At 40.8% G+C, this 19,996-nt stretch overlaps 1 protein-coding gene across 2 annotated transcripts in view; it reads left to right on the forward strand.

The window, feature by feature from the left end:
- SCUBE1 (signal peptide, CUB domain and EGF like domain containing 1) overlaps nucleotides 1–19,996 on the forward strand; it is a 194,612-nt gene that overhangs the window by 162,931 nt on the left and 11,685 nt on the right. For both annotated transcript variants that reach the window (XM_042050680.1, XM_042050681.1), the window contains 9 exons: nucleotides 3,696–3,812; nucleotides 5,804–5,926; nucleotides 9,280–9,399; nucleotides 10,451–10,543; nucleotides 11,232–11,348; nucleotides 12,927–13,085; nucleotides 14,090–14,293; nucleotides 15,661–15,822; nucleotides 19,120–19,287. In XM_042050680.1, the coding sequence (XP_041906614.1) occupies nucleotides 3,696–3,812; nucleotides 5,804–5,926; nucleotides 9,280–9,399; nucleotides 10,451–10,543; nucleotides 11,232–11,348; nucleotides 12,927–13,085; nucleotides 14,090–14,293; nucleotides 15,661–15,822; nucleotides 19,120–19,287 (1,263 nt within the window). The remainder of the gene's footprint in view (nucleotides 1–3,695; nucleotides 3,813–5,803; nucleotides 5,927–9,279; nucleotides 9,400–10,450; nucleotides 10,544–11,231; nucleotides 11,349–12,926; nucleotides 13,086–14,089; nucleotides 14,294–15,660; nucleotides 15,823–19,119; nucleotides 19,288–19,996) is intronic.

Below are 19,996 nucleotides of genomic sequence, written 5' to 3' on the forward strand. Positions count from 1 at the left end.
TGAACAACCTCTTCCAGTTGAATCCCTTTTAGGGAAAAAATTAAGGAGTGCTTCCTCTGTTCAGACATTCTCTTTGGAGGTGAGAATGTGGTTTGCTAGAAGAGACATTGGACTTTATTCAGCCTGAGATGATGCCTTGATGCCATGGAAACAGGGGCTGGAAGGAGAGCCATCAGCAGCACAGGACACCATATAGAGAAGTCTGGCACTGCCAGTGTGCCCGTGAATCCGTGGTGGAGCTTGGAAGACACCTTTGGAGGTCACCTGCTCCAACCCCTGAACTTGGCACTTCCACTGGGTCTGCTATGAAGTAGGGAGCTCCTTGCTTAGATTTTATGTGTATCATTAGTATTCCTAAAAAAAGCTGGCAGGAAACGGATCATGCGCTACCAGCAGTGAATTTAGCCCCGTAATCCCTGCAAGCTTCAAACAGCTCAGCTGTGAAGACACCTCTTAATACACTGAAATGACACAGTCACCTATGCTGATTGCAGTGGTGAATGTGGCATGAATTTTTGACTAAGTGAAAGTAAAAAAAATGTGGTTTATGTCAAATAAGTGCGTTAGCAAATCTGAAATGTTCTCAGACAGCTGGGACTACATGTGAATTTATGCCAAATGCAACTAAAAATAGAAAACAAACTTCAACCTTAAGCTGAAGTTTTCCACCGCGGTTCCTCAGAAACACAACATTTTGACTTTTCATCTTAAAGCAGTTAAAAAACTCAATTTAAGTAACTTTAAATCATTTTAAGAGCACCTCAGATCCAGAAAGTTAATTTATCAGTATTTATTTTGGGGTGTGGGAGGGGGGAAATTCAGAGCAACACAATACAAAAATGTTTGTATGTTTGACTGTGTATGTGGGGGTGGGGGCGGGACTGTAACCTGTCACATCTCTGGTTTTGTATTTTTTGACTTCAGTAGATGAGGCTACCAGATTTTGTAGTGTTTTGTGTACAAAGGAGACAGGATTTAGATGCCCACGTTTTTTCCCCATTGTTGTGGTAAAGCAGGATTTGAAACCCGGGGCTGTGAAGGTCAAATTCCCAACTCTGTGGTCTCTTGTGAGATACACCTGTGTCCTGAGGGTGGTGGGAAATAAGCACATCCTTTCAGGCTAAATATGGAGAGGTATTGTGAAGCACCACAGAGGTGTGAGGGCCACCTTCAAAGTTCCTGGGAGCCTGGGGATAACAGCATCCAGAGCACAGATTTCAGAGTTTCAAAAAAAAAAAAAAAAAAAGAGGATTTCAGCATCCCAGCGTCCTGTATCACACCACCAGTTTCTTATAATGAAGAGTATGCAGTGCATATTTTTCCCTTTTCTATGACAAGTGCTGAATTCCTCAGGGGGCTGGTGATTGTGCAGACAGGGCTCTGCAGAAAGCTGGGTCCCTCCCTGCCTTCCTCAGCCGGGAGCAGCTGGGGTTGAGGCTCAGCCAGGGGAACCTGCACAGGGGCTTCCCTTGTTCCAGCAGCCAGAGCAGGATGCTGAATTCAGCAGATTGAACTTCTGAGAACAGCAGCAGGAGGGGGGATGAGGGCTTTAAAGGGCGAAAAAGCTACGGAATAGAAATGCATTTGGCCATCCTGAGTGCCTGTTACTCAGCAAGCAGTGGTCATGTCATCAGGCAGACTGTTTTTCCATGGGCAAAGAGGGAAGTGCATCCTCCTTAATGTGAAGAGAAATAAGCCTTTTATGCAGCAACACAAAGTGCTGCATGTGAAAGCAGTGCATAAACACTATGGACTAAACTAGTGCAGGATAAGATCACTGTTGAGAAATACAAAATTGGTTTTGAAAAAGAGACTTCCAAGGTAAGTCAGAGCCAGAAAATGAACTGCTTTTGTAAATTTCCTGCAATTCCACATAGCGAACGAGCTTACACATGAATGAAACCATGATGTATGATTTGGCTTCTCAAGCATTAAAAATCCTTTTTAACTATAGCTGCGGTGTTCATTCCCAAATGATTTTACTTTGTGTATTTATTTAGAGAAAGCTGAAACAGTTTGCCATTTATCTGTATTCAAAAGCTGCATATTTCCAAGACTGTAAAGGAAACCTTAAAAAGAAATTACTTTAGGAATTCAAATGATGATATTTTAAAAAGGATACAAAAATGCATTAAAAATTAAGTAGATGTAAGAAAGAGAAAATCTCAGTTGTCATCTTTGTGTGACTTGATCATAGCAAGTGATTGTGATGCACACATAAAACTGGATAGCACAGATTTTTGTTCATCATGTTTGTTTCATTTTATGTTATGCATTTGCCTGAACAGTTGCTTCCCACATTGTGAATTATCTCTTGTGTGAATGTTTTGAAACATTCAAAGTTGGAGGTCATATAAAACATAGCTGCTTATGACATTTTAATTTGTGCATAAACTCTCACACAGATTTTGGGTTTGTGTACACATACAGGAAATCCTAATTTTATAGTTCTTGAAGGTAAGTATTTGCATTTATAATAATGGAATGAGACCTAGAATGTTTCATTAAATGTCAAAACTATGTAAATAATGCTTGGATATAGGAATTGGATAGAATACCCTGAAGTATGGTGAGTTTTCAAGTTTTTTAAAACACCAGCAGCTTTCCAAGCATGTACAATATGAAAGTCTAAGTTACATATTGTAATGGTGGTGTTCAGGTTTTATTCTTAAAAAGTAGCTCTAGAAAGTGTGGAAACTGTCATAGGAGTACTATTCCATTCATTTATAAGTCAGGAACATTGGAGGAATGAGATTTCTTGAAATCACCACTCAAATTATGTCATTGTATTCAATTTTCTGACCTGTAAGCAGAAAAATTAATCACAGAAGAGATTGTTTTTTAAAAAAAGGATAATAAAATGAACTCAAAAGTGTTATTTTGCACAGATTGCTGTTTAAGGTACCTTTAATGTTTTCAGCAAGCCCATTTTGTCAGGACTGCTGTCAAATAAACCTCCACAGCACCTGCTCAGCAAAGCCTTTGTGCTGTCCTGGGAGCAACGTGCTCTTGGTTGCTTTTTTCATGGCCTGCTGGGTTGAAGAGGCTGTGTAAGCCAGGGTTTCACATTGCTGAGCAGTGATAATTAGAGATGCCTGACTTTTCTTCGGGGAAAGAGGTCATATTTTCTTGAGTTGGATAGAATGTGGACTTTGGACTAATATTTTCTGTGTTAGATGCAGCCTGTCCATTCCTGATGCTGGCTTATTCTCCAGCAGTGTTTTGCTTAGCCTCTCCAACTCTGTACAGTCTTGTAAGGCAGAGGAGAAATCTGGGAGCAACTCCCTGTGCTGGTGGGCAGATGTCAGCGTGTTGGTCAGTGAAAGAGGGAGTCGCTTGATTCAACCCAAACCTTTTTTCCTTTGTGCCACTACCGTCCCCAAAAGCTCCATACTCTCCCAGGCCTGATGGGTCAGTATGATCAGAAGTTAAAGGTTGCCATCTAATGGGGAACATACATAATACAATCTTCGTGGGGTTTTAGCAAATTACCTCTTCTTGTCCTTCTGCATGTACCTGTAAGTATTTTCTTTACAAGGCACTAGAGGAATGAGAACAACATTTTATTCAGATTTTACCTGGGATGGTAAATGATACTTTGTCAGTAACAAGACATTGCAACCCAATGAGAAAATTCAATCATTCACTGTAACCTGAGTAAGTCTAATTTCCTAATGCTTTTTCTGTGAATTCAGATATAGATGAGTGTTCCTTTGAAAGGACCTGTGACCACACCTGTATCAACTACCCTGGAAGCTTTGAGTGTCTCTGCCACAAAGGCTACACCTTGTACGGACTGACGCACTGTGGAGGTTTGGAAACTGAGTTTTGCTTACATGTGTGTTTGTTTGCTTTGTGAACTCTTTACAGAGCCACACATTCTTTTAGATTAAGGTTTTATAACTCAAGATGATAAAGACGTAACGTTAAAATAAAATATCATGAGCTGGATGTGACTAAAATTTCAGCATCTCAAATTTGCTGAAGCATTCCCAAGAGAAAAACGCCAATGAAAACTAGTGTCCCACCATTTTTTGATCAGTATTTCCACAGGAGTGAGGTTACTCAGAACTGTTAGGAGGCTTCATGCGATGGGCAACAAAGAGAATAGGGGAAGGATGTCCATTTTGAAAAGTTTATGTATTTAGGCTCTGTTGGCATTTGTCCTTACCAGTCTGTGACATAAACTACCTGTGAAATGCATAACAGAAGGCTGTAGTGGATCTTCCTCCCATCTTCTGGGGAGTTACTTTCAACCTTTTTGGTATGCCTGGAAAGAATTGGTGCTGTAATGTTTCATTATCTAGGGGAGGGATATTTTTGAAGTGCAGTACTACCCCAATGACCAAATTAAAGGTTGAACTGATGTAGCAGAAACAGATGCTGGCCCCTCACTTCTGAGGGCTGAGCTCACCTGATTTTGTAATGTCAACATGAGGCACTGCTAATGGTATCTCTGCATGGCTTCTTTTTTGGGAGAAAGGTGTAGGAGGTGTATGCTGGTCTCTCTTTTATAGAGAAGTATCACATGAATTCATGGTAAGAGTAGAGGCAGGAAGAGAAATAGGAGTCCATCTAAGGAAGCAATTTGGGATCAGACTCCACTTGAGAGCAGTTGTGAAAGCAAATTCAAAGTCCGAAAGTTTTTGGGATCTGTGTTATGTGAGGTGTGGACAGACTGATCCTTAGTTTCACTGTTAATTCCTTAATGACTTAATGTACTAGTTTAGGGAAAGCCTCAAAGTTTGGGGTTCTGCCTCAGTCTTTAAATAACCTTAAGCCTCAGTTCAGCTTCAGTCTTTTCAATAAGACTGAAGAAGGACCAAAACTCTAACTGGAAATACTCAGTGCTGAACTTTGAGCAAAAACATAACCGGATCCAAACCTCCTGCTTTTTTCCATTATGAGCAGATACAACATCACAACTCTGAATCCAGATTTGTCCAGGCCTCAAGTTTTGCCACTTAGGCCTGTCATTAGTTTGAGTCCTTGCATGCTTAATTTTGAAGTCTACCAGTGAGCCAGAGCATTAGCAATTCTGTGTATCTCCTGTTGATTCGGTGTCATTTCAGCTCATTAAATAAATAAACATCCTCCTGGTAGTGGGAAGAGAGGAGATGAGAGATTGCCCTTGTTGGCATAAGTACATGAATGATGAGTGCATGGACTGAAAAGGATCCACATCATACTGGCTAAATACTTTTCTAATGTCCCGAAAGTTGAAAGATTTTCTGTGGAACATCACTGATAACATATAGGATAGTTTCTTTGCCTTCTTGCAAGCTTTACCTTTTAATTTTATTCGAGGAGTAGAAGCCTAAACTACACTTCATCTGCTAAGTTTCTGTCGAATGCATCATTTCCTCCTTCACCTGAATTTCTAAAAGAAAACTCTGGGAATCACTTTAAATTTATCTGTTTTGCAGAAGTGCTATAATCTCACAGAGGTTTATGCCTTTGACATTTTTCTATATAATGCATTATTGTCTAGATGCAGCAGAGACTTTTGAGCATGTTTTGTATCTTGTGAGTACTTCCAAGAATTTCAGTGGAACTAGTCCTGGCAAGTAAACTGTACCAGATGCATAAATCTATGGGAGAGTAGGAGCTGGACAGGTTAAGGACAAATACATGCAATATGCACTGAAGTTGTTTGGCACTGTCTGTCCTTATACATTTTTATTTAGACTCGGATGTAAAAGGTACAGTAGAAATAGATTTCCTTATGCAAATCATATCTTAATGCATGGTACATGTGTGTACACATGGTTAAGACTCTTCACAACTTTAAAAATGTTTTCAGATATTGATGAATGCAGCATCAGCAATGGTAGCTGTGACTTTGGGTGCCTTAATACCATGGGAAGCTATGAGTGTGTCTGCCCACCTGGAAAGAAACTGCACTGGAATAAAAAGGACTGTGTTGGTAAGTGCGGAAGTGAGACTCAGAAGTGACTGTGGTGAGGTTCCTGTTCTCCAGGAGGGTGGAAAAGCCCATGATTTTGCTTGAGAGAAGCTTCATTTTCACAATCTAGACCCCAAATTAATTTTATAAACTCAGGTAACACCTGATCCTGTGGAGCTCCATGGGCTAGGATACAACTGCAGGTCAATTAGTGAAGGAACAGTATGTTGGATTTATGTGGAATGCTTTTTTTAAGCTTATGAGTCCATTCACAGAAATCTAAGTATTGTTATTATCTTATGTATTTTATACTTTTGTCCTTAATTTGCCCTTTTCCTATCTCTGTAATGTCACCTGTTACTCTGTTTACCTCTAACACTATTTAGAATATTCAAAATATTTAACTGTTTACAGGTAAGACATGGTATTCATGGTATAATTGGGGTATTCACAGAACCATGCCCCAATTTTTCAAATTATCTCTAAAGGTATCCTGCCTCATATAAAGTACTGATACTAGCTGAGTCAAAAGTATTAATCAAATGAACACAAATCCTGAGACCAAGAAACTTCTGGCACTTGCTGCTAGTGCCACTTTGTGGCAGACCTGAATTTCTTTATCCTTTAAATAGATTACTTCTTTTCTGGAGTCTTATTTGAAGCACAGAAAATCTTGGTCATGGCTACAGCCAAAGTATTTTCTGTGAGATTTTAATTCTGGTTTTTCATTTTTAATGAGAATGGCATACCTGGGCATTTTATGGCCAAATTTTTAACCACAAATAACTTCTCATAGGCACATTTGTATTCCTGTTACTAGGGGATGATGCCTAATACCTAACTGGGAGCAAGAAAAAGGGGAATCTGCTTTCAGGGAATCTCTGCACATACAGAGAGAAAGCACTTCTTAATCTGGAGTAGAGAGCACTGCACTGGCCTCATGTGATCACACAATTGTGGCATTTTTTACATGGATACAGCAGTATGGAAAGCACTTTATAACCAAGGCGGGGTGGGGGGTGAGAGCCTCAAGCTGAATTCCAGCCTTTGCCATTATGTTCTTCCTAACCACAATTAAGTGCTTCACTTTCCTGCTTACCTGTCTGTACATTACCTTCCCTGCTATGTAGAGAACTAAGCATTGTGACAGTAAGAAATAGCTCACTGTTATTTGTAGTTATCCACTGGGTCTCCCTTGCCATATACCAGTTATTCCTCTGGAAAGGATTTTGTAAGTTAACAGCGGGGACTAAAATTTTTGGAGGTCTGGTATAAAGTTAGACTACTTGTGCAATATTCCCTCTCAATGTACTAAGAATGCTGTTCCCATGGTAAGAGGCTGTATTGAAAATATTTTCCTGGTTGTAAATTTCTCCTCATTATTTAAAATGCTCAGCTGGAAGATGGAAGTAGAATGCTCTTGTCTGTTGATGCACACTCTAGTATTTGATGACTTCAGTGAGGCTTAAAATGAGTGTCATCTCCCTGCTGATCACCTGCCTTTATTACCAACATTTTTGAGAGGAAACTATATTCTAAATTGTTACAAAAGCACAATAAAAAGCAGAGGAATTGTATCTAGTGATCCTGAATGCCACGTGATTTGGAGACATTTGCAGTAACAAAACCCTCTCTTGCTGAGCAGTGGAACTTTGTGTTTTGTTGCCTCCTCAGTCCAAGGAAATAGTTCCTTTAAAGACATCACTAGAGCAACATAGAAGACTTAGGAGGGAGATAAGTGGAGGATGATTATTCCCATATTTGAGATGTGAACATCAGGCATGTTTATGGGACTTGTATATATTTATATTTAATGACCAGCGAGGCCAGGAATACAAACCAGCTGGAGGCTGCTGGGACTCTTCCTCTGCACTCAAGCCAAGACAGGCAACACTCATTCCAGCTACTGCATTGGAACTGCTTGGTTTCGTGCTGGTTTTACTGGGCTTTTCCCAAGCCCTGGTAGACCCAAACCAGTCTAGCTGCTACAGCTCTGGTGTCAGAAGCACCCCCTACCTCGGTGTGGTCTGCTAGTGAGCTGACAGGTAGGAAAAATGACATTTGCAGTACCACAGCAGTGAGAAAAACAAATGTCAGCCAAACCTGTCTTGTAAGGTGAGCAGGTTTGGAGGAAACAGTTGGAAGAAAACAGTAGCAAGAAACATTTGGAGAAAAATCATGTACCTGAAACAGCATTTCTGTGAGGCTGAAGCAAGAACTGCCCTTCAGCCACTTGGCTGAGATTTAAGCAGCTGCTGCAGAAATAGCTGCTTGAAGAGGTGCCCAGCTGCACTTGGTAGGAAGTCAGTGCAGAGGGGAACCTCTGGGGAAAGGAGGGAACCAGTGAGGCCTCCTCCCTGTAGGAAGTGATGGCATGTGCCAACAGCAGCCGAGAATGAACCTTGTCATTTGTGAGGGAAAAGATGTACTTCAGTAATATTTCAATCCAAAAGGATGGCAAATTAAAATAAATGCACGTTTATGATTATCAGTGTCATACCATCATCTCAGGATGAAGCACAGAGACTGCTCCAACAATTAACAACAACTTCATGTGCTTTCTGCTAAAACACAAGCACTCCCTTATCCAAGTACAAAGAGTCACTTGTGAGACCTGCAGGCTTCTCTGTCTTCATCCTGCCGTGAAGTGAAGATGAGAAGCTGGGTTTCTCCTTCACATGAGCTGCGCTGTGCTTCATGCTGTGGGCACTGATGTGAAATGGCTCTGTGATCTCTTTGTGTGTCACAGGGTCCCTTCTAGCATTGTTTGGGGCATTTCAGCAGTGTCTGAAAGGACCAGCAGGACCATCCATCTCCATCCCAGCATCTCCTGCCTCACTTCTGCCTGGCTCGGAAGGTTCCTAGCTCCAGAAGCTAGAGCATAGAGCTAAAGTTTAAAAGTCTGTGAGAGTTAGAGAATTAAAAAATACCATTTTAGTGGTCACCTAAACAAACAAATCACTGTGCACAGTGTGTAGTTGGTCTGTTAAAACAGAGAGCTCTGCCTCCGAACGGGGGAAAGGAAATCTCAGGGCATTAGTGTTACCTGTTGCTTCTGAGATCGAGATGTGCACACAGAATTGTGCTCATAGAGTCACCTGCCTACCCAGATCCTGAAGTAGAGGATAGGAGGGAAAGACTGGTCTAGAATTTAGGCGTAAAAATGTGAAGGAGTTTCATTTTCAAGTACAAGCTCAACATCCAAATCCAGACGCTCTCCCTTAACATGTGCTTATTTCAGAAATACGTGTATCTGCCATTATGGTTTTTGCCCCTTCCTGCCTTTTCTCACCACTGTATCCAAGTGTGCACACAAGGTTCTGGGTTGGGCAGCATCCGATTGTTTCATATGTCTTTCTTTTTTTTCTCCTCAGAGATGGTGAAATGTCTCCCAAATGCCAAACCAGCTCCCAAGGCTCAGCTAGTGTGCAGTAAGACAGGAGGCATAGAGAGCTGCTTCCTGTCGTGCCCATCCAATACTCTTTTTGTTCCAGGTTTGTACAAAGTATTTGTCCTCTTACGTCTAGGGTGTGACTTGATGATTTTTCTCTGTTAATGTATTCATGATTTTTGCATTCATTTTTTGATATGGACAACAGTAAATGAGCAAAACATCACTATAAATTAAATCAAGAAGAGCGGATTGTCAACTACACATGAGAACTTTGGTCCTTCATTGCCTAATTTGAGGTGTCAGTTGCGAAGGTGGGAAAATTCTAACAAAAAGCTTGTATTAAAAAGTAACAGGAATTCACTGAAATCAGCTGTTCATTTTTGCCCTCCCTTTTGTCACAGCAATTCAATATATAACAACATTTTTCTGCACCATCCTGGTTAAAGTGGATGTGTCTCTCAGTCCAGCTGAGTAGTATTTATAAAAATTTGGGCATTTTGTTCCCTTCTCTCCTTTTTTTTTTACCATTTGCTACTGGTAGTTTTCATCTTCACAGTTTTGCAGGGAAGGAGGGGGGGATTGCTGCTGCTTTTTCATAGATGTTCTGGCACAGGATTATTTTTGAGTGTCTGCTTTTCACGTTTAGTCTTGGCCCTATATGCAGTCAAGCTATTCAGACTTTATTTTCAGTTTAGCAGAGATTATGGAACTGTGCATTTCCAGGACACGGTTTTATCTCTGCAATATGTAGACACTGTTCTGGTTCTAAGTATGCCATTTTTGTTTCCGCCAAGAAATTCTGTCTGAACCTGAAGCTAAAATTATTATGAAAGTACATGGTTTATTTTTTAAATTATAGGGGTGATCAAAGCAGAAGGACTTCGCCATGGACAATCACAAAATATTTTTTACATGTGCACAGCTAACCTTGTGCCAAATCACTTACAAAATTATCATTTCAGTGCCGGAAGAAACAACTCTTGCCGTCAACACTGTGAAGTGTTCAAGCATCTGGCGAAGTATTTCAGCCATTTAAAACCCAAGTTCAGCACTTACGATGTCTCCTTGTTTAGCAGCATTAAGAAGTTGAAGCCTCAGGCAGGTGCTTTGTGAGGCTGTTGCCCGTGTGCTGACTGTGTTCTGTCCCCCAGACTCGGAGAACAGCTACACGCTGAGCTGCGGCGTCCCCGCGCAGCACGGCAAGGCGCAGCCCAGGCGCAACACCACCCTGCCCAGCTGCTCAGGTGGGTGCTGCCCTGCTGCTGGGCCCGGGGAGGGAGGGCATGGACCTCCAGGGATTGCAGAACATCAGGCTCGTTCGTTAGGTAAGGCAAGGGTTAAGGTGTTGCCCAATAATAAAAGGAAAAACCTTGCAACAGAGTTAAAGTGTTAAGATAGAAAAGCAGCTCTTTAATGAAAGCTTTCAGGTGTGCAAAGTATGGCATCGTGCACGTGTGGTACAGGGGTTCTGTAATTCTCTAGGGTTAATTAATTAGTATATCTGGCTGGGACATCCAATAGGAAATCAGTTACCCCAGTAACCCACCCTTGGGTCAGCCCCCTTGAAGTTTCCTTACCCTATTCTCTTGATATGTCTCTTAAGTTCTGGTAGAAAATACGATGTCCTTGTCAGGAATTCTCTTCTTAAGAATAAGGCTAAACATAGTAAAAGACAAATTCACCCAAAATCCAACAAGATGTGCAGAGCAAGCGTGGTACTAGCACATTCACTGATCTGTGTGGGCTCAAGGGTAGGTACTCACATGAAAAAAATGTACTTGTGGCAATGAACCCCCTTGCACAAGCTGTGTAATTCTTGGGCTGCCTCTTTTCTATGTCACAAGAAAGCTTTTGAGTCTGTTTTTAAAAATATGTTTCAGATCTCATTTCATTTCTGTCCCAGTGGTAGATTTTTTTACTTTACATCAACAGATTCCCTGGCCCCTCCAATCAAGCAGAAAGCTCGTTTTAAAATCAAAGATGCAAAATGCCATTTACGGCCTCGCAGCAAAGAAAAAACAAAAGATTCTGGGAAGCAGGCTGTTTCAGGTAGGTGGTTTCTTCCAGCATGTAAACAACACTTGTTTTTTTTTTTTTTGCTTGTTCATTTGCATGCTTTGTTTTCACACTGCAGACAGGAAAAAAATCAGTCGCAATTTAAGTTCAGGCCAAGGTTCCCACTCTGGCTGAACAGTGCCTTGGGTTGGATCTTGGGGGCTGAAAATCTCACCAGTTGCTTTGAAAAATCTTTGTTCAAAAGTACATGAGTTGGGAATTAAGCTGATCCTTTTTCTGGCCTTGATAATGGCAGAAATACCCTGAGACAAAAAGCTATGACTAATGCAAAGTTATGTGAAACAGGACTGGTTTGGTTTGGTTTGGTTTTCCCAAATGAGTTTTTTAAAAGAAAACAAAAGCTGTTATTTGTTTGGTTTATGCTGGATTAGTAACCTATTGTGGCACCAAAGAAAACTCCTAAGAGGGAAGGTTATTACAAAAATCTGATGTTACGCAGCCTCAGATCTTTTGTTATGAAAGAGTGAGTAGTAATGATGTTAGAAAAAATATTTGTAAGATTTAGATGTAATTAACAAAAATGTGGTGTTAAAAAAGCTATATTGCTGCTTAAAACACCAAACATCTACTGGTGATCCATTCTCTGTTGTGAATTTTTCTTACCACCACTTTCACTAGTGAGTGAGAAGTCTTATATGAGCCCAGAACACAGAAGAGTAAAAATAGCTGTTTTTAAAAAAAGTGAATGGTTTAAAAATTTAGACTCATATTTCATCTTTACCCTGCAATCTACACATTTATGCCTCTAATTTTGCAAGTGTTGACTTAGGTCTTTGTCATTAAGATGCTTGCCCCTGTGAATAAGATGTGATTATCAGATTCATTTTTAAAGTCATAAAAGCTGAATTTAATTTTTTGGTCCATACAATCCCTTGGATGCATTTCCTTGTCCTTTGCTTGCTTTGCTTTGTGTTTATGTCATCTGAACCTCTAACAGTAAGATTATACCATACAACCACACCCTCAGAATTAAATCCTTCTGGTGGCTTGAGTGCTACAAATTGCTCCCTGACCTGGAAGGTCTATCACCTGTGGCAAACTATGATTCCTGCTCAGATAAAACCTTCCAATACATTTTCATAACCTCACAATCAAAGCCTTTTAAAGCCTTTGCTATCCGATGATTGTCACTTCTGAAAGGGATGGAATACCTGCTGATAGTTTCTAGAGGCCCAGGCCTGACATTCTCACAGATTTATGAAATTGACTCTCTAGCCATCATCAAATGTCTGTTTATAGTATTTGCTGATTTAAAATAATTTCTGTAAAGAGCTTTCTAATCCTTATGCAGGAAAGGGCTGGGCAGTTTTTAGGCATTGGAGGTAGCACTGCGCAGCTGAGCATCACCAGACTGTGCTTATGCCTTCTGCATTCCCTGGCAAAAGAAGCAAACCCAGCACTGCCCAGAGAAGGAGATGTCTCACAACACACAGGAAACGCTACGAAGCCTGTCACTGCATTCATGATAACCCAGTGAGATATCACTTGTTAGCCTGTCACTTGCCACTTTCCTACTTGATTTCTTTTCTGTGTTGCTTCTCTCATGCAAAGGAGGTCAGTTCTCCTGTACAGACAACTGTCAGGTGACCTTTGTGAATCTCAAGTGCGATTCCTCCAAGAAAAAACGCAGGGGCCGCAAGTCACCATCAAAAGAAGTGTCCCATATCACAGCAGAGTTTGAAGTGGAGATGAAGTCTGAAGAAGTCTCAGGTTTGTGAAAGATTGTTCTACGGAGAGAAATCAGAATTTACTTCCTCAGTGTGTTGTTAAAATCTCTTTGATGCTATTTCATCCAGCTGCCATGAACACCTTCTAGCACAAGCCTCACGCAGTGGCCTTTCCAAACTCAAAGTTTCAGAGATTTAATTGAAAAGAACCAGGGATGAAATTAAGCCAAAGGAACAAAGATTAAACCTGCGTCCAAATTCCTTCAAGGCCTTGAGTTAAGTCATGTGCTTTAATTCAGTCTGATTTCTTTAAACAGCAGAAGTGCTAATTGATATACAGGGAACATAAAGATTAGGTTGAAGTTCTGCAAAAATGATGGTAAAAATATCCTCCAAAATGTAAGTTGCTGAGTATTTAGTCTGTGAATCACACAGTTTTATCACACAGTTGATAAATTCATGTTTTCTTACCAAACTTCAGGAATAAAACTAATTGATTTAAGTTCTTAATGAGGGAATATTATCTTATGAATTCCAGCCAAAGAAAATGTGGACTGAATCCTATAAAGATGTCAGTCCTCAAAGGCAGATTTCTTAACCTTGAGGAGCGCCTCATTAGCCAAGTGATTCAAACAGTAGTCGTGCATGAAAGCACCTTTCTTTTTGTCACTGACACGAAGGTGTTTAGGTCAGGGAAGTGGCAGGAGTTCCTAATCAACTGAGAAAAGCATGGGCAGTGAAAATTCAGGAACATTAATGGTGGCAGACTGAACACACCTGGAAGGAGAACACATTGGGATTGTCGCTTTCTGCAGTACTCAGCATGCACTTGTAGGCCATGGAACTGTTCCATGGACCTCAGGATACTGTCCTGTCCCTTTGAAAGGCCTGATCTTGAATGCAGTGAGCTGCTGCTTCAGTTTATATGGACAAGACAGTGAAGCAAACAGAGGCGTTACGGTGCAACGCAGGCTAAGCTTTTTGTTAAGCACCTCTTTTAAACATGAATCTCAATTGCTTCTAGTTTTGTTATCATTTCCCATCTAGACACCTGTAACATTGACTGTGTTCGGAAAAGGATGGAGCAGAAGCTGCAAACTGCAATCAAAACATTGAGGAAATCTATTAATAAACAGCAATTTTACATTCAGTTTTCTGGGACAGAATATGAAGTGGCTCAGAAGCCAGCTAAAGCTACTGAAGGGCATGAAGCGTGCAGTACAGGGCAAGTACTGCAGGATGGAAAATGTGGTAAGTCCCAACAGCTCAAATATTCAGTCATATCCCCCAAAACAAGCAGTCCAAAATTACCTTTTCCATGGTGACCCAGGGAGGAAATCTCTGAGATAATGATTGAGAATTTAATACTCCGTATATATGCATGGACCATAGATGGTTCATAAGACTCTGAGGGGAATTCATTAGATGGTTGTAGGAAATCAAAAGCATAAATATGGATACATTCCCATGCTGTCAGGTGGTAGGTATCAAAACCTGCCACAAGACAATGTTGGCAATCAGTTCCCAGTTGCTCCCATCTTATCAAAATATAATTACAATTCCGTAAAATAATAATAAGATGTTTACCTCGTTGCTATATATTTACTTTTACACCACCACTCTCACTCACCTCACCACCAAATAATGTGTGATCCATGGATATGTTCTATTTAATGCTCAAGAGGTCCAGTTAAAAAAAATTATAGCAATCTATTTTATGTAAAACACTTAATTTCTTTAAGCCCTTTCACATAGGCACTCTATGTGCTTTGCTGGGGACAGTGTGCTTGTGCAATCTTATTAATGGCAGTTCGCAGCACTGCAAGCTTTTTAATCACTTATTCAAAAATCATCATATCTATTTCTCCAGCTTTTTAGACACCAAGTGATTTACAAGCCAAAAGAAGTCAGATGTGATAGGTGCTTCCAATGAGTGGGTTCAGAGGTAGTTGTCATCATATGGGAACAGTGGTTTATAAACTGTATTTGAAAGACTGTTGCTATTAGTTTCTAGAAACTCAGGCATTTTAACCACCCCTATCCAGCAGAGAAAAATGTGTAATGCAGTTACATGCCCTGTTGTAGCAAGAAAAACTCATGTATTCATATCTGTATTTAAGATGCTGTACAGTGGGGTATCTGAGTTGCAAGAGACACAAATTATTACAGGGAATACATTGCCCATGGAGAAATCTCTAGAACTGATCTCAGGAGACAGACTTTTTTAGTCATCTGCCATAAACCCAACTTGTAACTGTACCTGGTATAAACTAAAAGCTCACATTTCCCACACTTTGTGCAGCACTGCTTTAATGAACTGCAAGATACTGTTTTAAGACTGCACCCAGTAACACACGTGTGAGAAACACCTGAGTGCATTACAAAGCCATTTAATAGTTTGAACAATAGAAGTAGGACCTCACCCTGATAGAAACTGACCTAGACCACAGTGGAGATGTGGTTTACACCAGGTGAAGATCCTGGCCTAACATGTGCGAAACATGTGCCATCATAATCCTGGGGCCAAAGACATCCATCTTCTCTAAATGTTTGCTATTAGGACAAATAATGTGATCAAAATGAACATCCTTACGTAGCCTCCCCTTCTCTTTCCTCAGTTACCTGCAGCACGGGCACCTTTTATAGCGGAGAACACAATCAGTGCGTTCCGTGCTCGCCAGGAACGTACCAGGACACAGAAGGTCAGCTCACCTGTGAGCCTTGCCCCAGTAACGATGGCCAGGGAGTGGCAGGCGCCCGGAACGTGTCGGAATGTGGAGGCAAGTTGAACGTGGTTATAAAAGCTTTAGGTGTTGCCACACACCCTGTGAGGCAGGGAGGCTGCGAGAGGAGAGAGCCTGCCACACTTCTGTCTTGTAAAGGTAACAGAAGAAACCTCTGTGCCCTTACGAGAAATGGAGGGTTGGGCTTGGGCCGTGCACTCACATTGCTGACAAGAAGATGGGATCTGCTACAGCAATGTGAGTTGTGGTATGGAAATGAGCAAGCCAAGCAGAGCACTTTGTGCTTCAAGTCAGGTATGGAAGTACCTTGACTTGTAAGGATTCATCAGTATATTGTGAGCCAAAGAAATGGATTACTTTGGACTGGTATTGGTGAGTCTAATAATGAACCCACTGATTTAATGTTTTGCATGAGATGCAGCTTACCTGCTCTCATTAGCAGCAATTATAAATTTGAGATAGTTATGCTGCAAGGATCTGTAAGCCAGACTCAGAACTAATGACTGCAACTTTCAGTGCTGCTTGAATGCACTGTAGCTTTAGGCAAGTGATGTAGCATCTCTGATTCAACTTCATGATTTATAAACTAAATTATAATGATGATAATACCTGGTGCTTCTACTGTAATTTGATCAGTATAAGTTTTTAAGACAAAAAACCTGCTAATTATTTTCTTTACCTCATTTCATTACAGACTATCAAAATCTACTTTGTAACAGATACATTATCTGACTTTTAAATAAATCTGTCCTATCTGCTGCACAAGTTCTAACTTGACAACTCATCCATGCAATTTACATTAATGCTTTCTTCAAGGATATCTAAAGTGAACACGTGGCAAATGTCACTTGAGAAACTGCTACTTTTTCCCATCTGCTGAATAAAAAATAACTGTAGTGTCTCCAGTCCAAACATATGATAAATTTTGCTGATTTGCTGTATGAAGGAACTATCAGAGGAAAAATTTGAAACACCTGTGCATCTTTGCTATGCTGATTTGTATTTATCCAAAACACAAGAATAGCTTATCAAAATACAGTCTGAGTTTATAAAGATTGACTATAGCATACTGACAAAAGCAGCATAGCAACTAGAGGAAAAAGACTTTTGTTTCAAGGCTTAAATTGGAATTACTGTTCTGTACAACAACAAAAAGAAACCCTTCTGATTATTTTTGCTGGATGGATTTATCTCCCAATATTTACTGTCAGATCACAACAGTGTTTTTCTGCTCAGCTCTCCCCTTTTCCTCTGGAAGTGGCAAGAGAGAATATGCTTTGGACTTCATAAATTTCCCTGTCAAAGATTTTATCAAAATTTGTGTCAGCACGTGATGAAACAGTGTATTTTTGATAGCCAGACTTTGTTAGAAATGTACTCACTGCCAGTAATCAATAGTATTTTTGCATCCTATCTTCCAGAGCAGAAATGCTTGTGCAGTAATCAATTAACTTTTACTGAAATCCTCACTGCTAAAGGTGAGGTATGTACATTCCACAAGTATGTCAGAGGTTTTAAGTGCCTGTTGTGCAGAAATCACTTGTAGCTGCAAGTGAACTCCGTGCTGGGGGAGTTGCCCCTGCCTGGATGCCAGGCACCCACCAAAGCTGATCTATCACTGCCCTCCTCAGCTGGAGAGGGGAGAGACAGGATAACAAAGGTTCATTACTTAAGGGCAGGGAGAGACCACTCACCAAATACCAAACAGACTCGAACTGGGAAAATTCAGTGAATTCATTACTAATCAAAATCAAAGCAGGATAAAGAGAAATAAAATATCTCTTAAAAACACCTCTTCCACACTCCTCTCTCCTTCCCAGCTCTACCTCCTCCCCCCCAGCAGCACAGGGAGATGGAAATGGAGGTTCTGGTCATTTCATCACACTGATGTTCCTGCTGCTGCTTCAGCGTGGGGTCCCTCCAACAGGAGACTTCATTAACTTCTTCAATTTGACTCCATCTCATGGGCAAGAGTTCTCCAGATGAGTCACTTTTCCACAGGGTCAGTCCTTCAGGCACAGCCTGCTCCAGCATGGGTCCCCCAGAGGGCCACAAGTCCCGCCAGGAAACTGGTTCTGGTCTGGGTTCCAGTAACTGATTGGACCAGGCCAGGTACACCAGTTTTGCTACTAAAAACAAGAGCAGAATTGTCTTCAAATTAGTAACATCATAATATTTCTCTGAGGTCGTGTCACAACAGCCAGTTTGTACAGTCATATTCCAGCCAGCTGGGATGGAAGAACAAGTAAATCCTGGAGATCCTGGCCCCACAGGTGTCCACAGGAGTTTGGCTTTTGGGGAGACAGAACCTGAACTTTGCTTTCACTCAGGGGCTCTAGTTCATCCTAAGAACCAAAGTTCCTTGTTCATGCCAAGCACCCAAGATACTGAATGCCCCAGGCATTTCCCAACAAGTACCAGGGCTCTTACGAGATTCCAACAATACCTAGAGCTCTCAAAACTTTCTTGTTTTCCAGCCAGTTGTTTCTGTCTGCTGTGCAGTTCTTAGGGAAGCTAAATTACAAAGTCCTGGGATTAGGCAGCCTCAGGGAATATGTAGCATCTCACAGCGCTGGTGTCCCCGTCTGGAGTGGTGTGAAGATACACATTCATGCCATAATCCTGAAAAACCTGACATCCTGCTTCTCAGGTTGTCACAGAGTAAAGTACTCAAGCTAGCGAGAACCAAGCCAAACAAATGCCTATCAGAAACTGCCTGGAGAATGAGTTTGGAAACTTCTGTCAGTAGATTCATTGACAAAACAATTTGCTTTACACAAATCACTACTTCCTGGCAGAGGAGCATCTGACAGGCACTACTTTTCACAACTACGTGGAAAGCTGCTAGTGTTAGGTATTCTCACAGAGAAGGTGCTGGACTGGTACCATCCCATCTCATAAACCCCATGATCCACTGTCCATATCTCTAAAATGGAGATACAAAAATTTGCTTCATAGGCATGGTGCAGTTTCATTTTTCCCTATAAAAGTGCTTTGAAATATTGAGATGAAAGCCTTGGTGTAAGTACAAAGTATTCTAATGAAATCTTAATAGACCCATTTCTAAAAAAACCAAAACAAATTTAAAAATTATCCAGACAGAAACGTAGTTGCCAAAAAGCATATTAGGAAACTGGTTCTATTTACTGGTGGTAGTTTTAGGAAGAAGATACAGGAACAATACAAAATTTGCAGGTAAGACTAGAAATTGATCTGCAGCTGTCTTGATGTCACATGTTCAAGTGAAAGAAAGCCTTGCTAACTACTACTGGGTCTTATACTCCATCCAGAAAAGTCAACACACTAATACAGTTTATAATTTTCAATTTCTAGGGCAGTGTTCTCCTGGGCACTACTCTTCAGATGGTTTTAAACCTTGTACAGTCTGTCCTCTTGGTACATATCAGCCTGAACCAGGAAGGACCCTCTGCTTTCCCTGTGGCGGTGGGCTTGTGACCAAATACGAAGGTGCTGTTTCCTTTCAAGACTGTGAAACCAAAGGTGAATTCAAAATCTTTCCACAATTCATCTTCTTACTTCTGGGCCTTTGGTTTATTATCATTAGTGCCAAGGGGCTCTTGAAGGCTCCAAAACAAACATTGTCACTGTATGGGCATGTGATTAAATGAAATGGTCAAGAAATCTGTAAACTGGGAACGGTCTCCCAAGGTTGTGCAGACTGAAAAGGATTTATGGTTTTCTCTGGAATTTACCACAGGCAAGTATGGGGTCAGCACTGCAGCTGGTAAGGGAATCAGCCCCACTGTGTGGCAGTAAATAACACAAACTTGGATTAGACAATGCTTTAGCTTTCTTGTCCTGTATATTTTTATTTACTGTGCCAAAAATACTAAACACTGCAGAAGTTGTATGAAGTTACAGATTGATTACTCTTGGGCTAGGCAGAAACTGTAAGCGTACAACGCATTCTGTATTCCATAATATCAACTTCCAGTGCCAATGCTGAAAAAGGAATCTGCCCAAATGCATTTTGGTTTAGTTACTGGAATGACATGCTGGTCCTGGCAAACATACACTAATGGAAACTTCTCTCCTGCAACTGTGAAAGTAATTTTTCTTGTTGAGGTGGATTTACATCCACTTCCTTTTATTACAAATATATTAAATACAGTGAGAGATGTGTATCACACATTTCTAAGTCATAAGGGTTCAGCTCTAGTCATGGGGTTTCAGTTGGAAATACTGGGAA

The sequence above is a fragment of the Corvus kubaryi genome, unplaced genomic scaffold, assembly GCF_017639235.1.
Source record: "Corvus kubaryi isolate FWS band 111438036 unplaced genomic scaffold, C.kubaryi_AGA036_p1.0 74, whole genome shotgun sequence".
Lineage (NCBI taxonomy): Eukaryota > Metazoa > Chordata > Aves > Passeriformes > Corvidae > Corvus > Corvus kubaryi.